The following is a 26,005-nucleotide window of genomic DNA, read 5'->3' on the forward strand; positions in this document are numbered from 1 at the left end:
TAACAAACTATTAAACATGATTTCATTTTTATTTATTTTTTTTGCATCTTTTTTTGTTTCGCAAAAAATAAAACTCACAGCTGTAATTAAATACCACTAAAAGAAAGCTTTGTGGGGAAAAAAATTATAAAAATTTCATTTGGGTACAGTGTTGTATGGCCGCGCAATTGTCATTCAAAGTGCATCAGCGCTGAAAGCTGAAAATTGGTCTGGGCAGGAGGGGGGTTTAAGTGCCCAGTAAGCAAGTGGTTAAACAAGTTAACCTGTTCAGTAGTGCACAGGGCTTGAAAGACCTTGACAAGAAATTGGAAGAATTATTAAAGGTTTAAAGTGGATAGGCCTAATCGGGAGGATGCTCTGCCTGAAAGTAAGACAGATATTCCTTGAGCGCTGTGTTTTGCTGTTGATGCTTTAAAGGATTCAATACAGCAGGTTTCCCATCTGGCTGTCTTGTCTGTACACATGCGCAGACTTTTATGGCTTAAGAACTGGTCAGCATAGCTTCCTTGTAAAAAAATTATTGGCAGGTTTTCATGGGGAATATTTGATCACTTGGACAAATATATCCAAAAGATTTCTGGCGGGAAAGTTTTCTACGTCCTGTGAAGAAAAGCACCGATCGTCACATGTTTAAAAACCCAGGGACTGCTTCAAATGCCTGTGTCAGGGCATTTCCGCCACCAACAGGGCGCTAGAGCCAGGGGCAAGCCACAAGGCCAGGGCTAGAAAAATCCCTGGGTCAAATTCTTCTAAACCCAGCACCAAGCTCTCCTTTTTTGGGGACGCCCCCACTCCATCAGGTGGGGGGGGGGGGTGGCTGCTGCACTTTGTGGACATTTAGCACCTCAATTATATTTTGAGGTTAGAAGCTGGATTTGTGGGGGGGGGGGGGTGCCCCCTCAGGTTTCTAAGATCCCGTGTTACTATGGATCCTCCAAAAATAAATGTATTGCTTCAGGCACTACATCTAATGCATCAAGGAGTGATTGTAGAGGTTCCGGTAACTGGAAGGGGCACAGGGTTTTTCTAAAACCTGTTTACGATTCAGAAATCAAACAGGGACACAAGGCCCATTTTGGACTCAAGGTCCCTGAACAAGTATCTTTTGATACTGTACTGTACTTTGCTCAGTAACCTCACTCCAGACTTTTTAGCCTCCATCAATATAAAGGACGGGCACTTGCATGTGCCTATCTTTCAGCCTCATTAGAGGTTCTTGCGTTTTGCAGTAGAGGAACATCATTTTCAGTTTGTGGCTCTAACCTTCGGGCTTGCTACAGCTCCCCGGGTCTTTTAAGGGCCCAAGGGATCCTTGTGCTTGGGTATCTGGACAACCTTCTGCTCAAATTACTGGGTACAGGCAGAGCATAATATACACAGGTATTTGAAAAGCTTAGGCTGGATCATAAATAAGTCAGCCTTGAGACCAGCTCAAAGCATAAAATATTTAGGTCTGATTCTAAACACGGTCCAAGCAAGAATATTCTTGCCACTCGTAAGGATCTGTGCCCTGAAGGATCAGGTGTGTCAGATAAGGGGCACCAGGCAGCCCTTCATTCGGCCTTGTATGAGCCTTCTAGGAAGGATGTATCCTCCGAGGCTGTGCCCTATGCCCAGTTCCATTCCGGGCCTTTAAAACAAGACATCTTGTTGGCTTGGAATAGAGGAAGAAAAGCCCTGGCTTATACAGTGTGCTCATCTCTTCAGGGATGCTTAAGCCTAAACTGATGGTTGCAGGACCAGTCTTTGTGAAAGGGAAAATGGTTCCTCCAGGTAACTTTGAGAGTACTGACTACAGATGCCAGTCTCTCAGGCTGGGGAGCGACCATGGATGGGCTCACAGTAGGGCTGGGGGAAAAAAAATCGCTTTAAATCTTGAATAGCGTTGAGAGATCAAATCAATTCAAAATTTAAGCAAATAGTTATTTTTTCACCACTGCGCTGGTCCTGAGGTGCTGTGGGCAGGAGTTTTTAGGTGATGCCGTGGCTTCGGCTTAGTCTGCGAGGCTGGATGCTGTGGACTAGGCCGAAGCCGTGGCCTTGCCTAAAAATTCCTGCCCGCAGCTCCTCAGGACAGGCCCGATTTGTCCATAAAACAAAACTATTTGAATTGTGAATAGTGTGTTTGTTTTTTTTTTGTTTTTTTTATCGCCCAGCTCTAGCTTACAGACCAGGGGAAATGGTCAGGGACAGAGCAGACTCTGCCCATCAATGTCCTAGAATTACGGGCAGTACGTCTGGCCCTACAATTCTGAATGGTGGCGCATCATGACTGCCCCATCAGGGTTCAGTCGGCAATGCCACAGCAGTGGCCTATCTATATAAACCACCAAGGAGTCATTTTCCTCTACAGGAGGTGAACTACATACTAGCCTGGGCAGAGGGACATGTGCCAATTATATTGGCAGTCCATATCCTGATGAGTAGAGCACTGGAAGGCAAATAATCTCAGCCGCCAGCAGATCTGCCTGGGGGAATGGTCCCTACACCTAGAGGTGTTCCAGGAACTTTATCAATGTTGGGGATAGCCAGAGGTTGACCTGCTTGCATCCAGGTTCAACAGCAGTTTGTCGCCAACAAGAGATGCTCTCGTCGTTCCATGGAACCAATTCTCCCTGGTTTATACTTTCCCTTTGATCCCTCTCCTTCCACATTTGTTGCGCAGGATTCTGAGAGAGGGGATTCCAGTCATTCTGGTGGCACCAGCCTGGCCCAGAAGGCCCGGGTTCCCGGAGATTGTAAGATTGACAATAGACGGGCCATGGACACTTCCGCATCGCCCTGATCTACTGTCTCAAGGTCCTATATTCCACCCCAATCTACAGTCTCTAAATTTGATGGCATGGCTGTTGAAGCCAGGGTGTTAAAGGACCGTGGCATCTCTGGATCAGTGGTGTGTACTCTAGTGACTGCTAGAAAGATTTATCATAAGGTCTGGAAGACTTTATATTGCGTGATGCGAAGCCAGAAAATGGCATCCTCGGAAATACGTGATTGGGAGAATTCTTTTATTTATTTATTTTTTTCCCTACAGTCAGCTGTGGAAATCAAATTGGCTTTGAGTTCAATCGGTATTCTTCCAAAGACCTTTAGCCTCCATCCACTAATCCAAACCTTTATGCAAGGGGCAACTGCCCCCCCCCCCCCCCACCCCCATTAGGTCATCTACTGTATGTGTCTTTGGGACTTTAACTCGGTGCTGTCCTTGTTACAGAAACAACCATTTGAACCCATTAAGGAAATTCCATTAAACTTGCTGTCGCACAAGCTAGCCTGCCTGATGGCTATCACATCGGCTGGTCACATCACATCGGCTTTTCATGCAGGGAACCGTATTGATCCTTCACCACGACAGTCATGTTAAACAGGACGTTTAGGGCTGAAACAACTAATCTATTATGAAAATAGTTATCGGTTAATTGGCCAGTAACATAATGGGGCCCTTTATAGTACAAAGAGCAAATTGCTACTGTAAATATTACTTTCACAGTTCTACAGTAAAAAAAATAACCCCTTAAAGTAGTGATTACCTCCTTTTTTTTATTTTTATTTTTTTCTATTATTATAAAGGGCTAATTTTTAGTCTTTTTAACCCCATTATGTATTTACATGGTTTCCTATGGGACACGTTCATATCTGCTTTTTTTTTTTTTTTTTTTTTTTTTTTTTTCAGCCGCTGCGTATTTGGAAAGGGTCAGGGACTTTTAAACGCAAAACGGTGTTTCTTTAGTTCAATATACTTCAATGGAGAAGCTGCAGAAAAGCATGTAATGCATTTTTGAAGCAATTAGTGTTTTTTAATCTACCCAAAAAAGGCAAAAATGCAAATTGCAGTAAAATCACATGCGCAGAAATCAAAAAAGCACTGCAGAAACAGATCAAACGAAAACTGCATAGGTGTGTACCGAGCCTAATGCTGGCCACACAGATCAATTTTCAGATGAGTATATTCAGACGAAAAATCTTTGTACATTTGCTGAATGAAACAATTTTGTTTGAAATTTTTCACTTGTTTTTAACATTCTGTTTTTTAAATCAATGTCATTTCTGAATGAAAACCACATACTGTCTGAAAATTCCTTTGACCAAGCAGTTTTCGATGTTTTGTTTTTATTTTTTAAGGTTATTAATCGAAACAATAATCGGCCAACTAATCAATGAAAATGAAATAGTTGCAGCCCTAGACCTGTTCCATGCTATGCCAAAAGTGGTGTCGGCCTTTCATTTAAAACAGGATGTTATTTTGCCTTCTTTTTTTTTTCTCTCAGCCTCTTTCGGAGAAAGAGACAATGGCATTCTTTGGACATTGTGCAAGCAGTCAAGGTTTATTTGTCTAGATCTGCAGAGGTCCAAGAATCAGACTTTTGGTTAAAAAAAAAAAAATCCAAGAAGGGGCGGGCAGCTTCCATTGCCAATTGGGTCTGTCAATTGGTCATTCAGGCCTACTGTCTGAAACATAAAGCACCTCCCTTTATGGATCATGATAAATGGCTGCTGACAGCGGCCGTTTACCATGTGATCGGGCCTTTAAATGATGGCCCGATCACATGTAAACAAACTGGCGTGATATCCGGTTCATCTGCTCTCTCCATACAGTGAGAGGGGAGAGAGTGGATGCAGCAGCACTGTGGGCTGGATGTGTAGTGCCCACAGCGCTGCTCAGTGACCAAGCCAGCCATCCTTCCCTCTGTATAAGCCATCTGCGCTTGGCCATCCTCATCCACCATCCACCCAGCCGTGCTCGGCGATGCTCAGCCATGCCCAGCTGTGCTCAGCCATACTTGGCAGTACCCAGCCTCTGTATGTGGCTAGGCTGTGGAAATCTCCTATATGTGGTATAGCTGTACTCTGGAGGAGTTGGAGAATCTCTCTTGGGGTGTCATTTTTGCTCTGTACATGCTATGTGTTAGAAATATTGTATAAATGGACAACTTTGTGTTAAACAAAAAAAATGCATTTTCATTTTCTTTCCAGGTTTTCCAAAAATTTGTAGAATAAAATTACATGTTTAAAAGACTCATGATGCCTCAGATTATAGGTTGGTGTTTACTTTCCAAAATGGGGTAATTTTTGGGGCGTTTCCATCTTCCTGGTACTCCAGAGGTAGTCAAAAAATTTGGTGTAATTTAAGCTCCTGAACACCTGATGGCGCTGCCTGCATGTTAAGCCTCTGTATGTGGCCACGCTGTGTAAAAGTCTCACGTGGTATCGCCATAATCGGGGAGGAATAACCATGTGTTTTGGGGGTGTAATTTGTGGTATGAATATGCTGTGTGAGAGGAACAATAAATCTTAATTTTGCAAAGAGTTGTGGGAAAAGATGACAACTTCCAAAAACTCACCATGCCTCTTTCTAAATTCCTTCAAATGTCTACTTTACAAAAAGGGATCATGGGGGGGCGGGGGGTCTCATGAAATAGGCCATCAGTACTTAGGGTGTGATCAATTTTCAGAGATTGGCACCAAGGCTTGTAGACGCTATAACTTTCACAAAGACCAAATAAGATGCACCAATTTGGGTTATTTTTACCAAAGATATGTAAATTTTGACCAAAATGTATGAAGAACAATAATTTGCAAAATTTTTATAACCGAAACAAAGAAATGCATTTTTTTAACAGAATTTTCAGTGTTTTTTTTTTTTTTTCTTTTATAAAAAATTCAAAAAAACGGTGATTAAATACTACCAAAAGAAAACTCTATTTGTGGGGAAAAAGGACAACATTTCATATGGGTACCGTATTGCATGACTGAGTAATTGTCATTCAAAATGTGAGAGCACTGAACACTGAAAATTGGACTGGTTAGGAAGGGAGTTTAAGTGCTCAGTGGGTAAATGGTTAAAGGAAGCAAGTCAGATTATCTCATGGACGGTCTCTTTTCAGCGATCGCTGCTATACACATCAAAGGAGTGCACAGCTATAAAGAGGATTACCCCAGTTGACTCCAACTGGCTTAAAGGAAATGAGTCCTTCACCCCCAACATCTTTAATCCGATATGCCCGAGATGGGGGGTCCTGGATGTAAATGCCTGTTCTGCAGATTCAACAAACTACCTCTGTTTCCTGTCAGGGCTAAGGACCCTCCTAGCACCAACATCGTTGCATAGTAGGGGAGGTCGAAAAAAGACACAAGTCCACCAAGTCCAACATCAAACCTTGGTAATCCCTTGGTCTCAGTTGAGGCTAATCTATGCCTTCCTTCCAGTGGAAATTTTATCTTTTCTGTTCCACAAAGTAAAGAAAGAAACTAGTGATTCTCAGTGAGCCACACTGGCTGAGAGAAACCCTGTATACAACAAGACAGAAGGGTCTTGGAGCCTTATTCCTATCTTGCTAAAAGCATGAAATGTCACTCCAGAAAGATCTACACTCTTGCCTGGAAATCCTCCTTTGCCTAGTATGGACCAGATATCAATGGTATGAACCCCACATTGGTATGAATCTCTGGTTACTCTGTGCTTTGCATTCTGGCCTACTTACAAATGGAACTTGACCTGAACTTGGCTTAAGCACTCTGAAAAAATGTTTCAGCATTGTCCATTCGTTTTCCAAACCTTTAGTAACACTCTTGTCAAAACCATTATTCAAGTTATCTTGGATCATGCCCTCCTTGAATCACCCTATGCTGATCTTAACTTGGTTATCTCTGCCCGGCAGAAACCACCCTTTGTACCCAACAGGGATAACCCCTTAGATGACCAGTCCTGCAAAGTGGCCATTTTGCGTTTGTGATGACATCTGTCAGTTGGTGGCTCCCTTGAGTCCTCCTTAATTTATGCATAATGAAAAGGTAGTCTGATGCCCAAAACCATCCTTTCTTCTTAATGTGCTGACAGTCTTTCACCTCAGTGAAGACATAATTCCAAAGCACCCAAAGTAAATTGCTCTTCATTGCTCTTCATTGCTCGGATGTGTTCTGAGCCATTAGTTGACCTCTAAGCAACAGCTTCTATCAGGCTGACAACTCTTTGTTTAATAACCTCAGGAACCCCACAAGGGCCATGCTGCTTCCACTCAAAGGAACGGATTACATAGTGCTTACATTCATTGACAAATCTCTTCCTGTACTTGTAACATGCCCACTCACTAGGTTGGTGGAAATTTTCTGGGAATTCCTGTACCAGTTTTCTATAGCCCAGCCTTGTAAGGCCACCACCTAATCCCCCTTATTATACCTATTCAAAATTTTACCTGATGGACATCCAATTGTCTACTGATGCAGCTATTGGCTGCAAGGTTCTTATAGCAGCATTATGAAGTTGGGTCTGTTGACCCTTGTTTGGGCCTGTGGTCACAGTTATGTTGTGTAGTTGATACTAACTCTTTGCATTCATTGCTTGGGGAAATCCTTTACTGTACAGTTGAGAGAAGAGGTTTTTTTTTTTTTTTTTATTTGCATGCAAACTCTGTATCTTGGAGTACAGGACACGGGCCCTCCCTTCTATTCCTTGGTTACTCATACCTTAAACAAAAAATTTGCCAATTGGGGTACGGCTATAGAGGGAACATCTTCAAAAGTGTTACCAGTATCCACTCACCTGAAGGTACAAGCCTATAACCCAGCATTTGAGTGCTCAGCTTGTCTTTTTTACTTTTCTGAGAGATGGAGTTTACAGCCTAAACATTTCTGATAATAGCAGACATACATGTTTAAAGGTGGCTATACATTATACAATTTTGTACAATTTTCCTTTAGATTTACAAAAAACTTATGTGAAGTCAAACATAGAAACCATTTCAATTTGTATCCAATCAGACATGTCCTTGCACTACATAGTTGAAGGTAAATCTAAAGGAGATTGTACAGCAAATTTGTATAATGTATGGCAAGTCTTATTGATTCAGAATTATGTTGTAAAAGATTGTAGTTTCTAAAACGCATGTTCATTTTATCTGTTGCTTAAATAAATATATGTTGCTTAAATATCTGTTGCTCAATATCTTATATCTGGATTTTATTTTCAGAATCTCTTTTTGGGATCAGAAAGAGGTAAATATTTCCAATTTTTAATCAGTTAAAATGTTTACACAATATACATGTACACGATCAGTTTTCTGTCAATACTAATTGTTTAAAAAAAACAACTTTGCATTTATGCATGTGGGAGTAGTCATGTTTGTTCATTATTTAGGCTCTGCTCCTTGTTTTGCAGCATTACACATTAGTTCTGATATTCTGTTCAATCACTGGCAAGAATAAAAAAGCAAAATGACACTATGAATACTTGGCATATAAACATTGGGAATATATTGCATATGTTCACATTTTCTGTCAGATAGGTATAGACAAGGCTCGCTCTTCCCCATGTTCAAAGCAAGTTTTTATTGAACTTCTTTTTTTTTTTCATTAAGGCGCCCTTTAAAATCCTGCAGTTTTGTGTCGCCCCAATCAAAAATATGTAAAACCATTGCTGGCATTTTTTACATCACAACCATTCATTGCCACATACAGAACAGCCACCATTGGAGGTGATTTATTCTTTCAAAGCATTGCAAAAGATTTGAGACCTACACTGCAGAGCATGGCACCACATCCAATAATTTAGCAAAAAATATAAAATGTATTGGGGAAAAAACATTAAACACATCATAAGAAAAATACTCTTAAAGATATACTGTCCCATATGTGAGGACAAATCAAGATGCTAAACAAGGAAATCTGCATGCATGGATTAAGGCAGTGATGGCGAACCTTGGCACCCCAGATGTTTTGGAACTACATTTCCCATGATGGCTCATGCACTCTGCAGTGTAGTGGAGCATCATGGGAAATGTAGTTCCAAAACATCTGGGGTGCCAAGGTTCGCCATCACTGGCCTAAGGCATGGTAACAAAGTAAAAGTAGTTTGTGATTCCAATGCCTGGCCTCCTGCCAGAAGGGATCCTCAATGTCGACGCCAATGGATCGCTACGCGTTTCGACGATTAGCTTCTTCAGGAGATACTATTGCTACTCAACTGGAAATAACATTCAGAGCACAGGGAACGCAGTCCATGAAGCAGTACCCCGTTGCCATAGGAAAGAACAGTGCAGAATATTAATAATAATATAATAGGTTGTATAGAGCCAGAGACCGGCTCCAAGAAAAATGTATAAGAACAGCCTGTTTTGAGGAGCTTGAATCCAGATAGGTGGCAGCCTCCGAAACCTTATTCCTTTAAAGCAAATACATCTTTTCACCCTGGTACTGACTAGTATTTTTGCATTTCTCCTTTCTTCCACACTCAGCTAATGTGATCCCAATGTTAAAGGAGAGGGACGAACAAGGATGTTGTGCAGGTACCAGAAGTCCTCCCTATGAACCGATTACATCATTGGCTGTTGGGACTCCAGTAGCCCAAATGGTGCTCAAGGTTGTAATGCTGCACAAGAAAAAAATCTGTAGCTTTGTATAACAGGCAAGCTTTAGCCACCCGCCAGCTACTTGACCAATTTTGAGCAATTTTTAGGAGCTTTGCCAAGACATTCCTGTAGAACCCAGATTGCATCCCAGGGTGCAACTGTACCTTGATTAAAAAAGTTGCTCTGAGGCAAAGAAGCTTGGAAATGCATGCATTGCAGTGCACTTCTGTGGAGCGATGCACAAGGTTCTTAATACTTGTGGCTTATCAGGGATGCACAATTCACAAAACTTGATGTGCGGGACAGGCAGCTCTGAGTGCTGGGCAGGTAGTTTTATTTAATTTTTTTTACAATTAGTCCTGCTGCAGGCAAGCAGTAGGGTTTACTTGCCAGATGGAAGCACCACTTTAGTAAAGCCACCCGAATGCTTCTACACACCCTGGTAATGTGCACCCTCCCACATGTCTTCTATGAATTTTGTGCTCCGCTTACCCATTTGTGGGCTCTGGATCGGGGTAGCGGATGCTGCTGGGTAGAGGGGAGGGAGGAGAGTGGACAAACGTGCGCTCTACTCATCTTGTTCCTGATCTGGAAGCGATGTGTAATGAAGTCACTTCCAGGTCCCTTTTGACAGTTCCCTGGCCATCAAGGCTGTGAAAGAATGTAATGCAGTGTGATTTGCACTGTATTATATTCAGTGGAGCACAGAGGAGACATACAGGGCCTTTTTAATCCCTGGATGTCTCAGAACCTGTCGCCAAAAAAATCATCACATAGGGGACTTTTTGCCCCCTATGTGATGGGGGGGGGGGGGGGGAGGGAGTAAAGTTTTTATTTTATTTTTATTTTTTTTTAATTGTAAAAAAAATTAATTTATACCCAAGAAGGCCCCCCACTTAAACATATACGCACGTACAAACGTAAACACACATTGGGGTGCCTACGCAGACCAGAATGAGAGTAATCTAGCACCAGATCGCCTCCAACGCTAAACTGATGACCTATAGGGGCTTTTAACCATTAAAGGCCGAGCCTCTTTCTGAGATTTGAGTTGTTTACAAATTAAAAAAAAAAATTCTCTTGTCTTAACCGTCCGACACAGATCCTCTCATAGCCATTGGGTTGTTCATCCTATTACTAGGAGATACTAGGTATTGTAACACAACACTCAGAACTTAGTTCCACCCAAAGGGTGGTCCCTTGGGCAACAATAATGCTGGTCTGCTGACCAGGCATCTAAGAAAGCCCTGACGTATCTTCCCTTGGCGACTAGCTTTTCGGAGCCTCGGATGACATTAAGAATGCCACTGGTGGTAAGAGTAACCTACTCCCACAGGGCAGGAAGGCTAAGGAGCCACACCGTAGGCAAAGGCCCTCCTTTTTTTTTTTTTTCCCACTCACAAAAGGCATTTTTTTTTGTCCGCCCAGAGCTTTGGCTAAATGTCCCCAGCCCGACAGGACGACCATAGGACAGAAACGTCTCTGAAACCACAAGCCTGCAAACAAAAGTGCTACTGCATGAAGGTTTGCCCCCCACCCATGTCTCGGGTGGGGGGTCTCCTTCGGAACTTTGCAGCCCGGTGGTCCTCTCAACTATCCGACCAATGGGTCTGCGATCTGAATTCCTCTGGCTACAAGATGGTTTCTCTCTTGGCCGCCAAATAGATTCTTCCCCTCCAGCATACCCGTACCCCCGGCTCGCCGGGAGGCTCTCTTGGGGGCAGTAAGGGACCTGCTGAATCGCGGGGTGGTTGTACCGGTTTTGGAATCGGAACGCTTCCAGGGATTCTACTGAAATCTGTAGTTCCCAAGAAGGAAGGGGTATGTCCAATCTTGGACCTAAAAGCCCTCAATCACTTTGAAAGTGCAGAGGTTCAGAATGGAATCAGTTCGCTCAGTAGTCGCTGCACTCCATCAAGGGGACTCCCTGGCATCCTTAGAGATCCAGGATGCGTACCTGCACATACCCATATGTCTTCGGCATCGAAAGTTTCTGCGGTTGGCAGTCGGAAGCCCACTACCAGTTTGTGGCTCTTCCTTTTGGGCTGGCATCAGCCCCTGAGTCTTTACCAAGGTTTTGGTGTTGCTGTGGCAACGTGGGATCACGATCGTGGGATACCTAGACTATCTTCTCCTGAGGGCATCTTCCACCTCAGAATTGGAGGAGGATGTGGTGATCACCATGCAGACCCTGCAAGAATTTGGGTGGCTGTTGAACCTAAGGAAATCCGTGATTATACCGACCTAGCGTCTGGAGCACCTAGGCTTGCTGCTGGATTTCATGGAAGCAAGAGCTTTTCTCCCTTCAAACTGCAGACTCTCAGATCCGTGGCAAAACTGCTTATGAGCCGTGAGTGGTCATCGCTCCGCTTTTTGCATGCGAGTACTGGGTCTCATGGTAGCCTCCTTCGAGGCAGTACTTTATGCCCAGTTCCACACCAGAGTCCTGCAAAAGATTTTGACCATCTGTTGTCCCTGGATCGACGGATCCAGGTGAGCCAGGCAGACTCACTGATCTGGTGGCCGAGGTCCCTGGTGATTCAGTCCAGGAAATCGTTCCTGCCTCTGAATTTGACAGTGATCACAATGGACGCCAGCCTATCCGGCTGGGGTGGAGTGATGGGGGTTCAGTCGGCTCAGGGCCTCTGGTCGACAGAATCCAAGCTGCCAATCAGCCTGCTCGAGTTGGGAGCGATCAGGCTATGCCTCTCCACTTGGTCGCTGAGAATTCAGGGGCGTCTGATCAGGATCCAGTCAGACCACGCCACGACTGTGGCATACATCAATCACCAAGGGAGAAGTAGAAGCTCAGCCGCTGCATGGGAGGTCACTCACATACTTCGGTGGGCAGAGCTACACGTACTGTCCCTGTCAGCCATTTACATCCCAGGAGTGGAGAACTGGCAGGCGGGCTATCTGAGTTGACAGATGCTGGACCCAGGAGAATGGGCATTGCATCTAGAAGATATTCAGGTGACTGTGCCTGAAGTGCGGCACACCAGACATGGATCTTCTGGCATCCCGTCTCAATCGGAAGGTGCAAAGATTCGTGTCCAGGACAAGAGATCCGTGGCAGATGTGTCGGACACGCTGGTGGCTCCGTGGCATCAGTACCAGCTGATCTAAGTCTTTTTCCTCCACTGAAACTGTTACCTCGCCTGCTTTGCAGAGTGGAAGCCAAGGGGATCCCAGTAATACTGGTTGCCCCAAATTGGCCTCAGCATCCTTGGTATGCAGACCTGGTGCGTCTGGTGGCAGACGCTCCCTGGCGACTGCTGTTGCGAGAGGACCTTCTGTCTCAAAGTCCAATTCTCCAGCCTGCTTTACCATCGCGGGCTTTAATGGCATAGCTATTGAGAGCCAGATCTTGAGGAACTGGGGTCTGTCAGACTCGGTGATCCCAACAATGTTAAGGGTGCGGAAATCTTCTTCCTGGGAGACATACTATCTTACCTGGAAGGCCTTAATCTCCATGTGTGAGGAGAAAGGATGGCATTTTCTATATCCAGGAGCCTGCTGTCTCTTCAGCAAGAAGTGGACCAGAAATTGGCGTTAAGCACCATTAGGGGGCAAATTTCAGCCTTGGCTGTCTTTTTTTTAAATTTATTTTTCAGCGACCCCTGGCGTCTCATTAGTGAGCACCTTCGTTCAGGGGGTACGACATGTAGTCCCTTGGTGCGTCCGTTAGCCCCATGGGATTTTAACCTGGTGTTATCTGCGCTTCAAAAAACGCTGTTTAAAAATATCAGGGAGATTCCCCTGTTGACTTTCCCAGAAAGGGTTTTTTCTAGTGGCCATCACATCGGCCAGGAGGGTTTCGGAACTGGCAGCCTTGTCTTGCAAGTCGCCCCATCAAGTTATCCATAAGGATAAGGTGGTGTTGCGTCCGCAACCATCTTTTCTGCTGAAGGTGGTCTCGGCTTTTCATATAAATGAGGACATTGTATTACCATCTGTGTCCTAAGCTGAAGCACCCTAAGGAGATGGCCCTTCACGCTCTGGATGTGGTTCGGGCTCTGAAGGTGTATTTGTCTGCCACTGCTCCCTTTCGGAAGTCGGACTCACTGTTTTAGTGGCTGGTCCCAAGAAAGGCATGGCTGTCTCGTCTGCCACCATTTCCAGGTGGATCAGACAGATTGTAGTACAAGCCTACGCAGGTGCCCCCATTTCCAGTTACGGCCCACTCAACAAGGGCAAACGGAACGTCTTGGGCCTTGCGACACCAAGCGTCTGCCGCTCTGGTGCGTAAGGCGGCGACCTGGTTGTCTGTCCACACGCTTACCAAGTTCTACAAGGTAGATGTCAGGGCATCGGCTGATGCATGTTATGGCCGCAAAGTTTTGCAGGCGGCCATATAGTTGCAATATAATATGCAATATATATTTCCCTTTTTTCCTGGTTTTTCAATAAGAACAGTATCGTTGAGTTAATGCAGTTGCATTACATTCTGCAGTTTTTGGTGCCGTTATGGGTAGAAACTCCTGTTGAGGGTTCCCTGGTTTCTTTTTTTCTTTTTTTTTTTCTTCCACGCACTTTTTTTTGTGGGTTAAGTTTCACTAGTTCCCACTTGCCATGGTGGATGAAGTTTCTATGCCGTTTTCCCACCCCTTGTTTGGCACTGCTTGGTTACGTCCCAATGGCTAAGAGCGGTGTCGGTCGGTGAATATAAGAGAAAATAGGATTTTTTTTGTACTCGCCGTAAAATCCTTTTCTCTGTAATTCACTGACTCAGCACCCGCCCCTCCTTTTTTTTTTTTTTTTTCTTCTCGTTATACTGCTTGTTGACGTGTTGAGGTCTGTTTGGCTGGCTGGAGGGTTGTTGCCCAAGGGACCGCCCCCTGGGTGGAATTAAGAGTTCTGAGTGTTGTGATGCAACTAATGCTTAGTACAGGGGTTGACACATTTGCTTTTGAATTTAGGAGCCAGTTGAAGAAAAAGTTAGGAGCCAGTTTTTTTTTTTTTTAACTCACAACGGAGCACCCAGTCAATAGCTCCAATGTAACGCTGTTGCATCAGGGTTATGGGCTGACCAGAGAGTACGGCTGGCAACGGATGGAACTGGTTGGCTTATGCAGATGGTACTGGTTCCCAGTGGCAGGCACGTGGAACTGCCAGGTGACATTGATTGGCGCTGGCAGGTGGCCCTGGTTGGTGTTGGCACTGGTTATCACTGGCAGGTGGCACTGATTGGCGGGGCACTGGATGGCACTGCACTGATTGGCGGGGACACTGGATGGCACTGGCAGGTGGCACTGGTAGGTGACACGAACGGTGGCACTGGCTGGTTGCAGGTGACATTGGAGGTGGCAGTTGGCACTGGCAGTTGGCACACTGAGCACTCTGTTACTGAAAAGTAACAGAGGAGCTGTCAGAATTGAGCTTAATGTCGGGGGTGGGTGGGACTCGGCAGCTATCAAACATCAGCCAACGATTGGGCCCCCCCAGATCCCGTTGGCTGGTGTTTGATAGCTGCTGGGTCCCACCCACCCCTGACATCAAGCTGAAATCTGACAGATCCTCCTCATCTGTTTCACACACTTAGCGCGCCGATTGATGCTTGCCAGAGCCGCTGAGTGTGAAGGAGGGAGGACAGCAGTGAGTGTAAATGCTCTGCATGTCTGGGGCATCAATAGTGGGCTGGTGGCAGCTTAGGCGCCAGGTTACAATTTCTGGTTGCATTGGCGATCTGGCGCCTGGGGTTTGTCGAGCCCTGGCCTAGTATCTCCTAGTAATAGGGCAAACAACCCAATGGCTAAGAGAGGAGCTGTGTCGGTTGGTGAATTAGAGAAAAGGATTTTACGCTGAGCACAAAAATCCTATTTAGAGAATAAAATTGAGGTTGTTGCAGTACTTTCTGCCACACTGTATTTGATCTGCGGTCTTGCCTGCACACTTTTTTGGGGAAAATATACTTTTTGCATTAAACAATAAGACAACAGTAAAGTTAGCCCAGTTTTTTTATATTGTGAAAGATTTTACGCCAAATTGATACACAACATGTCATGCTTCAAAATTGCGCCTGCTCGTAGATTGGTGACAAACTTTTCCCCGTAAAAATCTCCATAGGCGACGTTTAAAATATTATACGGGTTGCATGTTTTGAGTTACAGGAGATCTAGAATTATTGAACTCACTCTACCGATCCTGGTGATACCTCACGTGTGGTTTGAACACCATTTTCATATGCATACATGTGCGTTCGCTTCTGCGCGCGAGCTCGTTGGCACGGGGCGTGTTAAATTTTTTTTTACCATTTTATTTTCTTGCATCAGGGGACACGGAGCCATATTAATAACTGGGTTATATCGGCATATCAGGTGCTGCACACTGGCACGCCCCTTAAGGCGTAAACTTTGCCCATATAACCCCTCCCATTACTGGGAGTCCTCCCTTTTTTTTTTTTTGCCAGTGTCTGAGGTGTTGGGCACGTTTTAGGGTGTGTGTGCTGAGCTCCACGGGCAGTAATCCTTTGAGAGCCAGCCATCCTGACCGGATTCGTTCTGTTGTCTCCCTAATGGACTAAATGAAAGGTACTCGGGCCTCGTCATCCGAAGACGCAAGGTTTAGCTTGCAAATGCTTTTAAAGCTGGGCCCTGGGATCCAGTACTTTTTGGTAGTAAGGCCAATAGAAGTTTACTGGCAGGGTCTTCTCACAGGTCCAGGATTGCGGGATTACCTGAGTGTACCCCTGTTCCTGAAGGTTTCCTTTCAAGGTCTTGGAGCCTACCGTGAAGGGCAGAGTTTTTATTTTTTTATTTTTTCTGACAAACCCTGCTGTGAGGAAAGGTAGGGGAGATAATCTCCTTGCATGTATTGTGCTGTCATGTCTGTCACCACTGGAGGCTGTATTGAGCACTCACCATTCTGACGCTGCAAACCGCAGAAGCTCCACTCTCCTCTCCGTTCAAGCCAGCTCAGACCCTCGGATATGAAGGGGGGTTTGATCACTTCCTGGGCCCCCAGATTGGCGATTTTGATCTATTTGAATGCCAGCTAGCTGCCTTTTTCTTTAAAAGATACTTTTTTTTGGGCAAGTCGTGGCTGCCGAGCGGAGCATTTAACCCCCCCCCCCCCCCCCCACCATGATGCCGATGTGCTCACATGGGAGATTTGCTTCCCTGTTTGAAACGGAAAGGTGGGGTGCACGTTTTCACGCGGTGGGCATGGTTAAACGGTGTCAGACGCCGGTCTCACGTGTAGGAAGTAGTTAGAGCTCTGCAAGAGAAGGTACTGCCTGGCGGTGGAGGGACAGACCAGAGTGGTTGCTGGTCAGGTTTGGTGACAAAGGAGTTTTCCTTTTGGCAACATTGTACTGTATAGCTAGGATTAATAGCAGTTATTGTACTGTACTATAGCCTAGCAAGTGAAACATTCTTTTGCTGGTGCTGCCTCTGCTGTGTGTTGTAAGGAGTGACAAAGGGACCAGGAACCCGACAAAGGGACCTAAGGGTTCTAAGGGGTTAATGGTATACAACAAACTAAACCCTTCCTCCCCGAGAGATAAAAAGAAAAATACGGCCAGGCAGATGGGCCGTAAAGGGTAGAGCACTTCTGTCCCTGTGTATTTCATACAAACAGGTTTTTCTTCTACTATTTAAAGTATTATTGCCATGTGTCTCCATATTAGGACTAAACATGGCAGATTCCCATCTAGTCCTCTGGGCCCTTTTTTGAGGTGTGGGAGGCTGGGGATCAGGTAGATCTTCCCAAATATTGGAAGATACTTTTTTTTTCTTCTTCAGAGGATCCTTATTTAACCCTTTTGTCTGCCACGGGCTCTTGAGGTATCTACCTCCTAATAGGGTTCATTTGATCCTCCCCCACCTGGGGATGTTTTTTTCCTATTAATGCACAGCTTATGTATTCTGAATGGGAACATTTCTTTGAAAGAAATGGGGGGTTCCAGCTATTAATGCTGCAATCACCTCAGTGAGCAGAGTCTCACATGTCCAATGGCTAATGCACTGATGTTAAAGGATCCAGCAAGTTAAGGTTGGATTTTGCAGTTCTGGTTGCAATTGGAGTAGCTCAGTCCATTAACCCTTTAACGTCTGCGCCACTATTTCGGTGGTGCACATTTTGAGTCGCGCCAATGCATTGGAATGTGGACTCCAAGGGGTTAAGGAACAGGTGTGAGATACCTGAAAGTTCTGTCTGATCAGCATCGCCCAGCAAGGGGCTGGTGTATTTGACGCACTGTGTCTCTCAGATGCTATGAAGGACTTGATCGTTTAAGCCCTATGGCTTATACTTGGACTAGTGCATTTTTTTTTGCAGAGGTCCATGGCTGAGATATTGATCAGCCAAAGAACCAGGTGAAAACCCTTAGCCAGTCTGTGTCCCTTCCTGGGTTATGACTATTTAGAGTGGATAAGTACATGCAAAAGGGGTAAAGATCTCTTTACCCATAAAGGAGGATCAAACAGTTCTCCTTTAATCATCCTTTAATCATGCAGCCTCTCCTATGCCTGGGGTATCGGCCTTTTTAGGCGGTCTCGACGGGCAGCACCAGGATCTTGGGGCAGAAAGCCCATGAAGCAGATTGCTAAGGCCTTCTCATGAAGGAGCACCCCCACTCGTTTGAGGGGAAAGGTCCTGCGATTCTCATTCTGGCAGGAATAATTTTAAGAGCAGAGCGATTTTCTGAGATTTTTTATTTTTTTTCCTCCAGATTACATCTAGAGTTTCAAGAGCCTGGATGGCCCAGTCAGCTTTCGATCTGAGGGTTCGGGTCCTGTTTGGGTGCTGATGTGGCAGTCTTTATGCAAGAGTGTCCGTCTCCTCAAACAATGCTCCTAAGGTTCCAGAGGAAAAAGAAGTGTCTCTGGTCTCTGGATCAGCTGTTATCCCAGTCGGTGATATCAGAGATTCCCTTAGTGGAACAGGTTTTTTTTGGCTCTAACCTTTTAAGGTCCCAGAGCCAAGGAGAAGCAAGACCCACTCTAGATCTCCGAGATCTGATTCGACACTTAAGCATCCAATCCTTTCATAATTCGATCGGCTGTGTCCATCCTGCAAGGAGGGGAGTTGCATAGCTCCATGTGCCAAAGTTTCCTGCTTACCAGAAATCTGTGGTTTGAAATATAAAATTATTTTTTATCAATCGTGGCACTGCCATTCGGCTTAGCTACAGCACTGAGTGATCTTAAAGATTCTGGCACCTCCTTTAGCCAGGTTAAAGGCTCAAGGCATAGTATTCCTAGCCTATTAGAAGATCTAGTTGGAATAGATCATTCAGTCTCGGGTCTAAAACCAGAGTCTGATCTCTGCTGTAGATAGCTGAAATCTCTTGGTTGGATTCTCAGCCTAGGAAGATTCTCCTTAAAACCAGCAAGGTTGGCTGGTTATAGATACCATAAAGAAGGTATTCTTACCCCAGGCGTGAATCAGTTCCATTGTAGGACTAATTCAACTTATCAGGAAAGAAATTCCTTCATTTTGGCTGCAGGAGACTTTTAGGGGAAATGGTGGCCTCCTTCAAGGCCTCCCCTTACGTGCAGTTTTATTCAAAGACTGCGTCAAGACACCATCCTGTCGGTCTGGAATAAAGATGTTTCAGGTCTTGTTAGTTTTCAATACGCTTGGCGCCCGACGCAGGTCAGGGCCTAAATTGGTTATCCAGCAGGAGGGAAAATCTTTATCCTGCAAGGCGTTAACAGATGTCAGCCTTGTAGGCTGGGGAGCAGCCCTGGAAGAAGATTCTGTCCAGGGGAGATGGTCCAGGTTAGAGGACCTTGGCTATCAACTTTGTTGGACGTTTTCAGGCAGTATATCTGGCCATAGAATCTTGGTGGTCAGATTTACGGGACTGTCCTGACAGGATTCAGTCTGACAGACACGACGGGGGCTTACATCAGTCAACAAGGGGAGGCGTGGGAAGTTGTGCAACCCCAAAAGAGGTGAATAATGTTCTAGCTTTGGCAGAACATAACACTCCTTGCCTAGCGGCAATTTTAATATTTCAGGTGTGCTACTTGAGATGCCAACTATTTCAAGGAGAATGATCTCTTCACCCCGACATCTTCCTAGCAATATGTCAGATGGTGTACCCTAAACATGGACCTATTCGTGTCCAGATTCATTAAGAAGGTCGACAACTTTATGTCAAACAAGGGGTCCGCTAGCAGGTGGAACAGACGCATTGGTCTTCCAGGGGATCAGTTTTCACTGATCTATGCTTTTCCTCTAGTTTTGCTACTTCTGCACCTTCTCTGCAGGATTAAGCAGGAACAGAAGGAGGTGATTCTGGTGGCCCCAGCCAGGTCCCAGAAGATCTTTATCAATCATAAAGAGGGCAGTAGAGGTCCTTTGGACTCTGCCATTATAGCCAGACCTTCTTGCACAAGGTCCGGTATTTCAGCCTACTTTATGGACAAGGCGTTTAACAGGTTTGACTGCTGAATCCCACTATGTTTAATCCCATATAAAAGATTGTGGGTGATCTCCTTCAGTAGTGTCTACTTTGACTAATGCCAGGAAGCCAGCTTCCAGAATAACTTACTATAGAATCTGGAAGGCATAGGTTTCTTTGTATGGATCCAGGGGTTGGCACCCCAAGAAGTATGTCAATAGGCAGGATTCCTGCATATGGAATCTGAAATGAAGCTTGCCTCGACTTTTATCAAGAGCCAGATCCAAGGCATGTCTGTCTTTTTTCCTACGGCCTCTTGCTTCCCACTCTTGATGCGTAGCTTATTCAGGGGGTAACACTGTTTATTCCCCCTATCAAGGCACCTCCTAAATCCTTAGGATTTAAAATTGGTCTTGTCGGCTTTGTTAAATCAGCTGTTTGAACCTTACAAGAAATTCTCTTGGTTCTTCAAGGAAGATATTCATTTTTTTTTTTTTTTTTTATTTGCTTGCCATTTCTTCTGCTAGAAGAGTATTGGCGCTAACGGCTCTGTCTTGTAAGAGCCATATTTCATCATGCATAAGGACTAGGTGGTTTGATGTCCTCATCCTGAATTCTTACCAAAAGTGCTAACAGGTTTTCATTTAAACTAAGATATTATTCTTCCTCCTTTCTCCCCAGAGGCCTTAATCTGAGTAAGAGAATGCACTACTGTCTCGATGTAGTAAGAGTGATCAGAATCTATTTAAGGATGACTGCTCAGGTTCCCAAAACAGTTTTTTTGTACTGCCAGAGGGTCCAAGTTATGGACAGGCAGTGTCAAGATCCACTATTTTCCAAATGGATTTGTCAAGTGATCAAGCTTCAGCTTAAAGAAGAAAAATCTTCCTTCTTGTATTAAGGGCACATTCATCCAGGGTGATTAGTGCCTCTTGGGTGGTGCATCATCAGGCCTCTATGGCTCAGATCTGTAAGACTGCAACATTGGTCTTTGGTTCAGACGCCTTAATCCTATTTATATATTTTTTTCAAATTGATATTAAAGGTCATTAGGATATTGCCTTTGGGCACAGCATACACTGCCCCCCACAGTGTAGTGATCTCGCGGCGAAACTGCCGCAGAGACCACTTTTATCTTGTAGCATGCTGTAATGGCGAATACCGGGGTTATGGCAGCTAGCTGCTGCCATAACGATATCCTCCTTCAAACAGCCAGTGTAAAACTGCGGCGGGCGGTCCTTAAGTGGTTAAGTGTTGCCTATAAAAAATATTTTTGGACTGAAGTTTGTTGCCATGTCACAGTTGCATGCAAAATTATGATTTGACATGTTGGGTATCTATTTACTCGGTGCGTCCTCGGCTTATATTACTGAAAAATTGGCTAATGCATCCTGTTTTTGTGCCCCCTAAAATGGGTTAAAGGATAGGTTTACCTTTGGGAACATGTTACATATTCCACACGTTTTTAGGGTGGAACATGTAACATTTTCCTGCTACAGTGGCTTTGTAATCTGAGCCCTCTGTGTGACTGCTGGTATGGGGAACTTCTACATGTCCTGCCATACCATTTTAAAAATCATGCAGCCGCGCGGGGCTCCTCCCACACGCTGCATCATTCATTCTCGGTGAATTATTTTTGGATTATTCATTCAACACAAAGTGTTGAGGACTTTACTTAGCTATTTTCACTACTTTTAACATATTCACTTTCATATGGTTTATTAAGGGATGTGATTATGGTTATCTTTGCAGAGGGGATATAGTCAATGTTGAGCACGTTATTTATATTTATGATGGCATGACCCAATATTTTGAGTTTTATAGAAACGCATGATACAACTTTTTTGTATAAAGACTTCTACACCCTCTCAGATCCAGTTTTTGTGTTTTCCTCCGACCAATTAAGACACATCCCCCTGTTTTATTTTTCTTATAGGTCTTTCTGGTGGGGTACATAGGCCGCCTGACTGTGCACATGCTTTGCGGGGTTGGCCTCCATTCAGGTGTTGGTGCTCACACCTTTTTATGTTTAATATTTCCCCCAACGTGCCCCGTGGACAATCTTGGGGGGCCGCTATCGTATCCACAGGGATGCAGCAGGGAGGTCATTCCGCTCTCATCTTTAAATATAGCCACTGGTGCCAAAACGCGTTAACGCACACACGCCCGTCGTGCACCCGAGGTGCACATTGGCAAACGCACATGCACAGATGCCTGGGTTGCCCATCGGCGCGCGCACTGAGATTCGCCCGTTCAGTGCAGGCAGAGCCCTGACAGTGAGGCTCCACGTGTGACCACCAAGCGTTGCCTTTTCTGAAGCGGAACCGGCCCAGACAGTGCACATCGATGCCAGCTCCAGTCATCTGAAAGTAAGGGAATCCTGAGGAGTCCCCCTTGCTTTGGGTTCCCCCCTCCACTGTATGGTTCCTAGAGGGGGAGGGGACCCTCTGGGTGGTCAGGTGAGGGTGGCTCAGGACCTTAGTTTTAAAAGTCCTGAAGCATTGCCCTGGGTGTGTTTCCTATGTGCAGGCTGGAGAGGGAGGGGTGAATAGGACCTGTTAATTGTGCCCAATGTTCCCTTGTGTATTTCGGGGCAAAGCTATGGACCAGATCCTCCCATAGCGGAGTGCCACTGCAGGAATACTTTAGGGGATCCTTCGACAAAAGTATTTTGAAGGGACTGTATAGATGCACTGGTCAAAGAAAGGGCATCAGAGCAGGAGGCAGGCTTAGCGGCTTCAGTGAAAGTTTTACTGCACATTTCAGTCGTTTAAGACTTTGTGGTGTTTCAGGTTCCCGCTACAGCCCCATTGCCAGCGCCAAAAGCACAACAGGGTTCAGCACCTATACTGTCAGCCACCCGAGGCTGCACTGTGTGGTTCCTCACCATTCTCCTCCCTGGGGTCTCCAGGGAGGAGATTGGGGAGGTACCAGACAGTGCTACCACAGGTTACCAAGAGGATTCAGAGGGAGAAGGCGGGAATGGAGTCCTGCAGGCCTTCATGATATAAACTTTCCCTGGACCTCTTGGGGGCTATTTACACCACTCTAGGAATTCAGGCGGACAAGGAACCCCTGGCGCACCATGATCAGATATACAGGGCATGGGAGAACGGCAAAAATATTTATTTTGTTCGTTGATGATCACAGCTCCTTTAATTCTTGACCATGGGGTTATCACGCCACCTGCAGGAGAGGACTACGCAGAACATGTAACGCATGTAAAAACAGCAGGACTGCACAGCACTGCCCAGGGAGTGGTCCCTCTGTCTATAACCCCTCACCCTACTTCCTGCAGTTCAGTTTTTTTTTCTGACTAGTGTAGAAGGACCTGGCTCTCTGAGGGGACCATTGGTCCTAGGATTTTCAATGTTTTTTTTCTTTAGTTTTTTCCTACAAATTTTTTGATCCTTTGATCTACTATAAATAGCCGGCTGGGTGACAGGCTGGATTATATAGATCCTTAGTCTCCCCAGCCTGGCCATCGAACGCGAGTTACTCGCTGGGTCGGCCACGACATGCCCCTTATGCTCCAGGGGCTGCCAGTGCGCTATGCTTTGGGGCACACATATGAGCGGGCTACTGCTGTCTGTGTCGGTGTGCATTGGCCAGCAGCCACCCTGTACTGCTCGGGTGATGGGACTGTTGTGGAATGCGTCCTGCAATCCTGACAGGAAGGGTAAGTATGGCTCTCCCTGCCTCGGCAGGATTGAGCAGCTGGGCATTCCCTGGGAGGTCAACTAGGTGGTCTCTCACTCTCTCCCTTTCCTCTCTCCCTATCCCTTATTCCCTCCTCCCCCTGCTGGGGCCGCTGTGTGACTGGGCGTGAGGTGCAGTGTATGTACCTAGGCTGGGGGGTCTCCGAGCTTTGGCAGGGCTGCCCCCTTTTTCTGCGCTGTGAGGTGCCTGAGTAAAGTTACCTAGGGAGAAGCTGCCATTTGGGCTGTAGTCATTTTCCTGTAGTTTATGCAGTGTATGGGCTGTTAGCCATTTTCTAGAAGGTGCGACGGACATTTTCTTGTAGCCTCTGTACGTTTTTACCTCTAGCGCTGAGTCTGTGTACCTCAGAACAGCTCGGTTTTCACTCTGAGCAGTGTGACTGAAACAGGGCAGAGCGGTCAGCAGCAGCACTTGGTCAGGGTGGTGAGTCCTGCCGAGGGCCCCTCAGTCTGTGAGCAGCTAGGAGGGTGGGATTTGTATACCTTGCCTTGAGTCCTTAAGTTGTGACAGTGAGGGTCAGCATGGCGCCAGAAGCTGGCACTTCTTCCCCAGACATCCCTGCTATTTCAACCGGCTCACCTGTGAGGTGCCTGAGTAAATTTACCTCGGGAGAAGCTGCCGTTTGGGCTGCGGTCATTTTCCTGTAGTCTATGCAGTGTATGGGCTGTTAGCCATTTTCTAGAAGGTACGACGGACATTTTCTTGTAGCCTCCGTGCGTTTTTACCTCTAGTGCGGAGTCTGTGTACCTCAGAACAGCTCGGTTTTCACTCTGAGGGTCAGCATGGCGCCAGAAGCTGGCACTTCTTCCCCAGACATCCCTGTTATTGCAACCGGCTCACCTGCAAAAAATGCAGTGCCTATGGACGCTTTGTCGCGGTCCTGGAGACCTTTGTCAGGGTGGAAGCGGCGTGCGGGCGCAAGGGGGGGGGTTTAAAAAATAAATAAATCCCTCTGCCCCCGTGTCTTCTAGGGAGAGGTCTGATTCAGACTCTGGTCCCACGGTCACTGGTGGCCCCTGTTCTGACTTGTCAGAGGATGCGGATCAGGACCGTTCGGACAATGAGTAACTGTGTCCGGGTTAGCGCAGGAAAAATGCTAGTAGGAGCACTCGGTGCGGGGTACACTAAAAATACAAGTTGAAGCAGGAACCTCTGCTGAGGTGGTGGTCCCTTTTGGGTCCCTCAAACCGGCCTGCACTTGTAAGGTGTTTCCGTATTTGACTTATTTTGATAAGTTCATCTACAAGGGATGGGTAAGTCCGCAGCGGGCCTTTTCAGTCCCAAGAAAAATGGCGGTGCGTGACCCCTTTGAGGAGAGCCTCCTGAACAAATGGACGTCTCCTGCGGTCGTCGACCCCCCCAGTATCTCGGTTTTTCTCCCACCCAGATCGGCAGGTAAGCGTTCCCAGTCCGACAAGGTGAAGGACAAAAGCGTCCCTGGTTTCGCAAACCAACCAAGTCTACGAACAAAAAATGTTACCGCATGAAGGTTTGCCCCTGCCCAACTCCGGGTGGGGGGTCACCTTCAGGAGTTTGCAGATCGGTGGACCTCTCTACTTTCCGACCTGTGGGCCTGCAAACTAGTTTCATCCGGATACAAGAGTTTCTTGTCCACCAAACTGATTTTTTTTTTTTTTTCCTCCAACCTACCTCTACTTCCAGCTTGTTGGGATGCCCTGTTTGGGGCAGTACAGGACCTACTACTGCGCGGGGTGATGGTACCTGTACTGGAAAGGTTTCAGGGCTTCTACTCCAATCTGTAGTCACCAAAATGGAAGGGGTACGTCCAATCCTGGACTTGAAGGCCCTCAACAGCTTTGTGAAAGTGCAAATGTTCAGGATGGACTCAGTTCGCTCCATGGTCGCTGCACTCCATCAGAGGGACTTCCTGGCGTCCCTGAATGTCCAGGACGCGCACTTACCCATATGCCTCGGGCATCAGAGGTTTCTGTGATTTGCAGTTGGAAGAGCATTAACAGTTTGTGGCTCTCACTTTTGGCCTGGCGTCAGCACTCCAAGTCTTTACCAAGGTGTTGGCTCAAATTCTGGCACTGTTGAGGCAACGTGGGATTGCAATCGTGGGTTACCTAGACAACCACCTTTTTGAGAGCAGCTTCTGCCTCAAAATTGAGGGAGGATGTAGCCATCACCATGCAGAGACTCTGGGAGTTTGGTTGGGTGCTGAACCAAAAGAAGTCAATGTTAGTGCCGACTACACGCTTGGGTACTTGGGCTTGCGGTTGGACTCCTCAGAAGCGAGAGTTTTTCTCCCTACAGACAAGCTCCAGACTCTTCAAGCTGCTATGAAGTTGTTGAACTGCAGGTGATTGTCGTTGCTGCGCTTCTGCATGTACGTTCTGGGCCTCATAGTAGCCACTTTTCGAGGTGGTACAGTACGCTCAATTTCACACTCTAGTCTTGCAGAAGGAGATTTTGTCAAAATGGAACAAAGCTCCAATATCCATGGATTGTCAAATTTGGGTTAGTCAGGGGTTCCCTTCTCTGGTTGCTGAGGTCTTCGGCCCTTCGGTCCAGAAGATCTTTCCTTCCTCTCAATTGGACAGCGATCACAACGGACGTCAGCCTGACC

The 26,005-nt window shown here is 46.0% G+C and overlaps 1 protein-coding gene across 7 annotated transcripts in view; it reads left to right on the plus strand.

Moving 5' to 3' along the window:
* VPS35L (VPS35 endosomal protein sorting factor like) overlaps positions 1–26,005 on the plus strand; it is a 1,440,208-nt gene that overhangs the window by 187,182 nt on the left and 1,227,021 nt on the right. For all 7 annotated transcript variants that reach the window (XM_077448861.1, XM_077448865.1, XM_077448864.1 and 4 more), the window contains one exon: positions 7,968–7,992. In XM_077448861.1, the coding sequence (XP_077304987.1) occupies positions 7,968–7,992 (25 nt within the window). The remainder of the gene's footprint in view (positions 1–7,967; positions 7,993–26,005) is intronic.

Source organism: Lithobates pipiens, unplaced genomic scaffold (assembly GCF_037356315.1).
Source record: "Lithobates pipiens isolate NorthernLeopardFrog02 unplaced genomic scaffold, aLitPip1_a1.2 Scaffold_22, whole genome shotgun sequence".
In the NCBI taxonomy this organism is placed as follows: domain Eukaryota; kingdom Metazoa; phylum Chordata; class Amphibia; order Anura; family Ranidae; genus Lithobates; species Lithobates pipiens.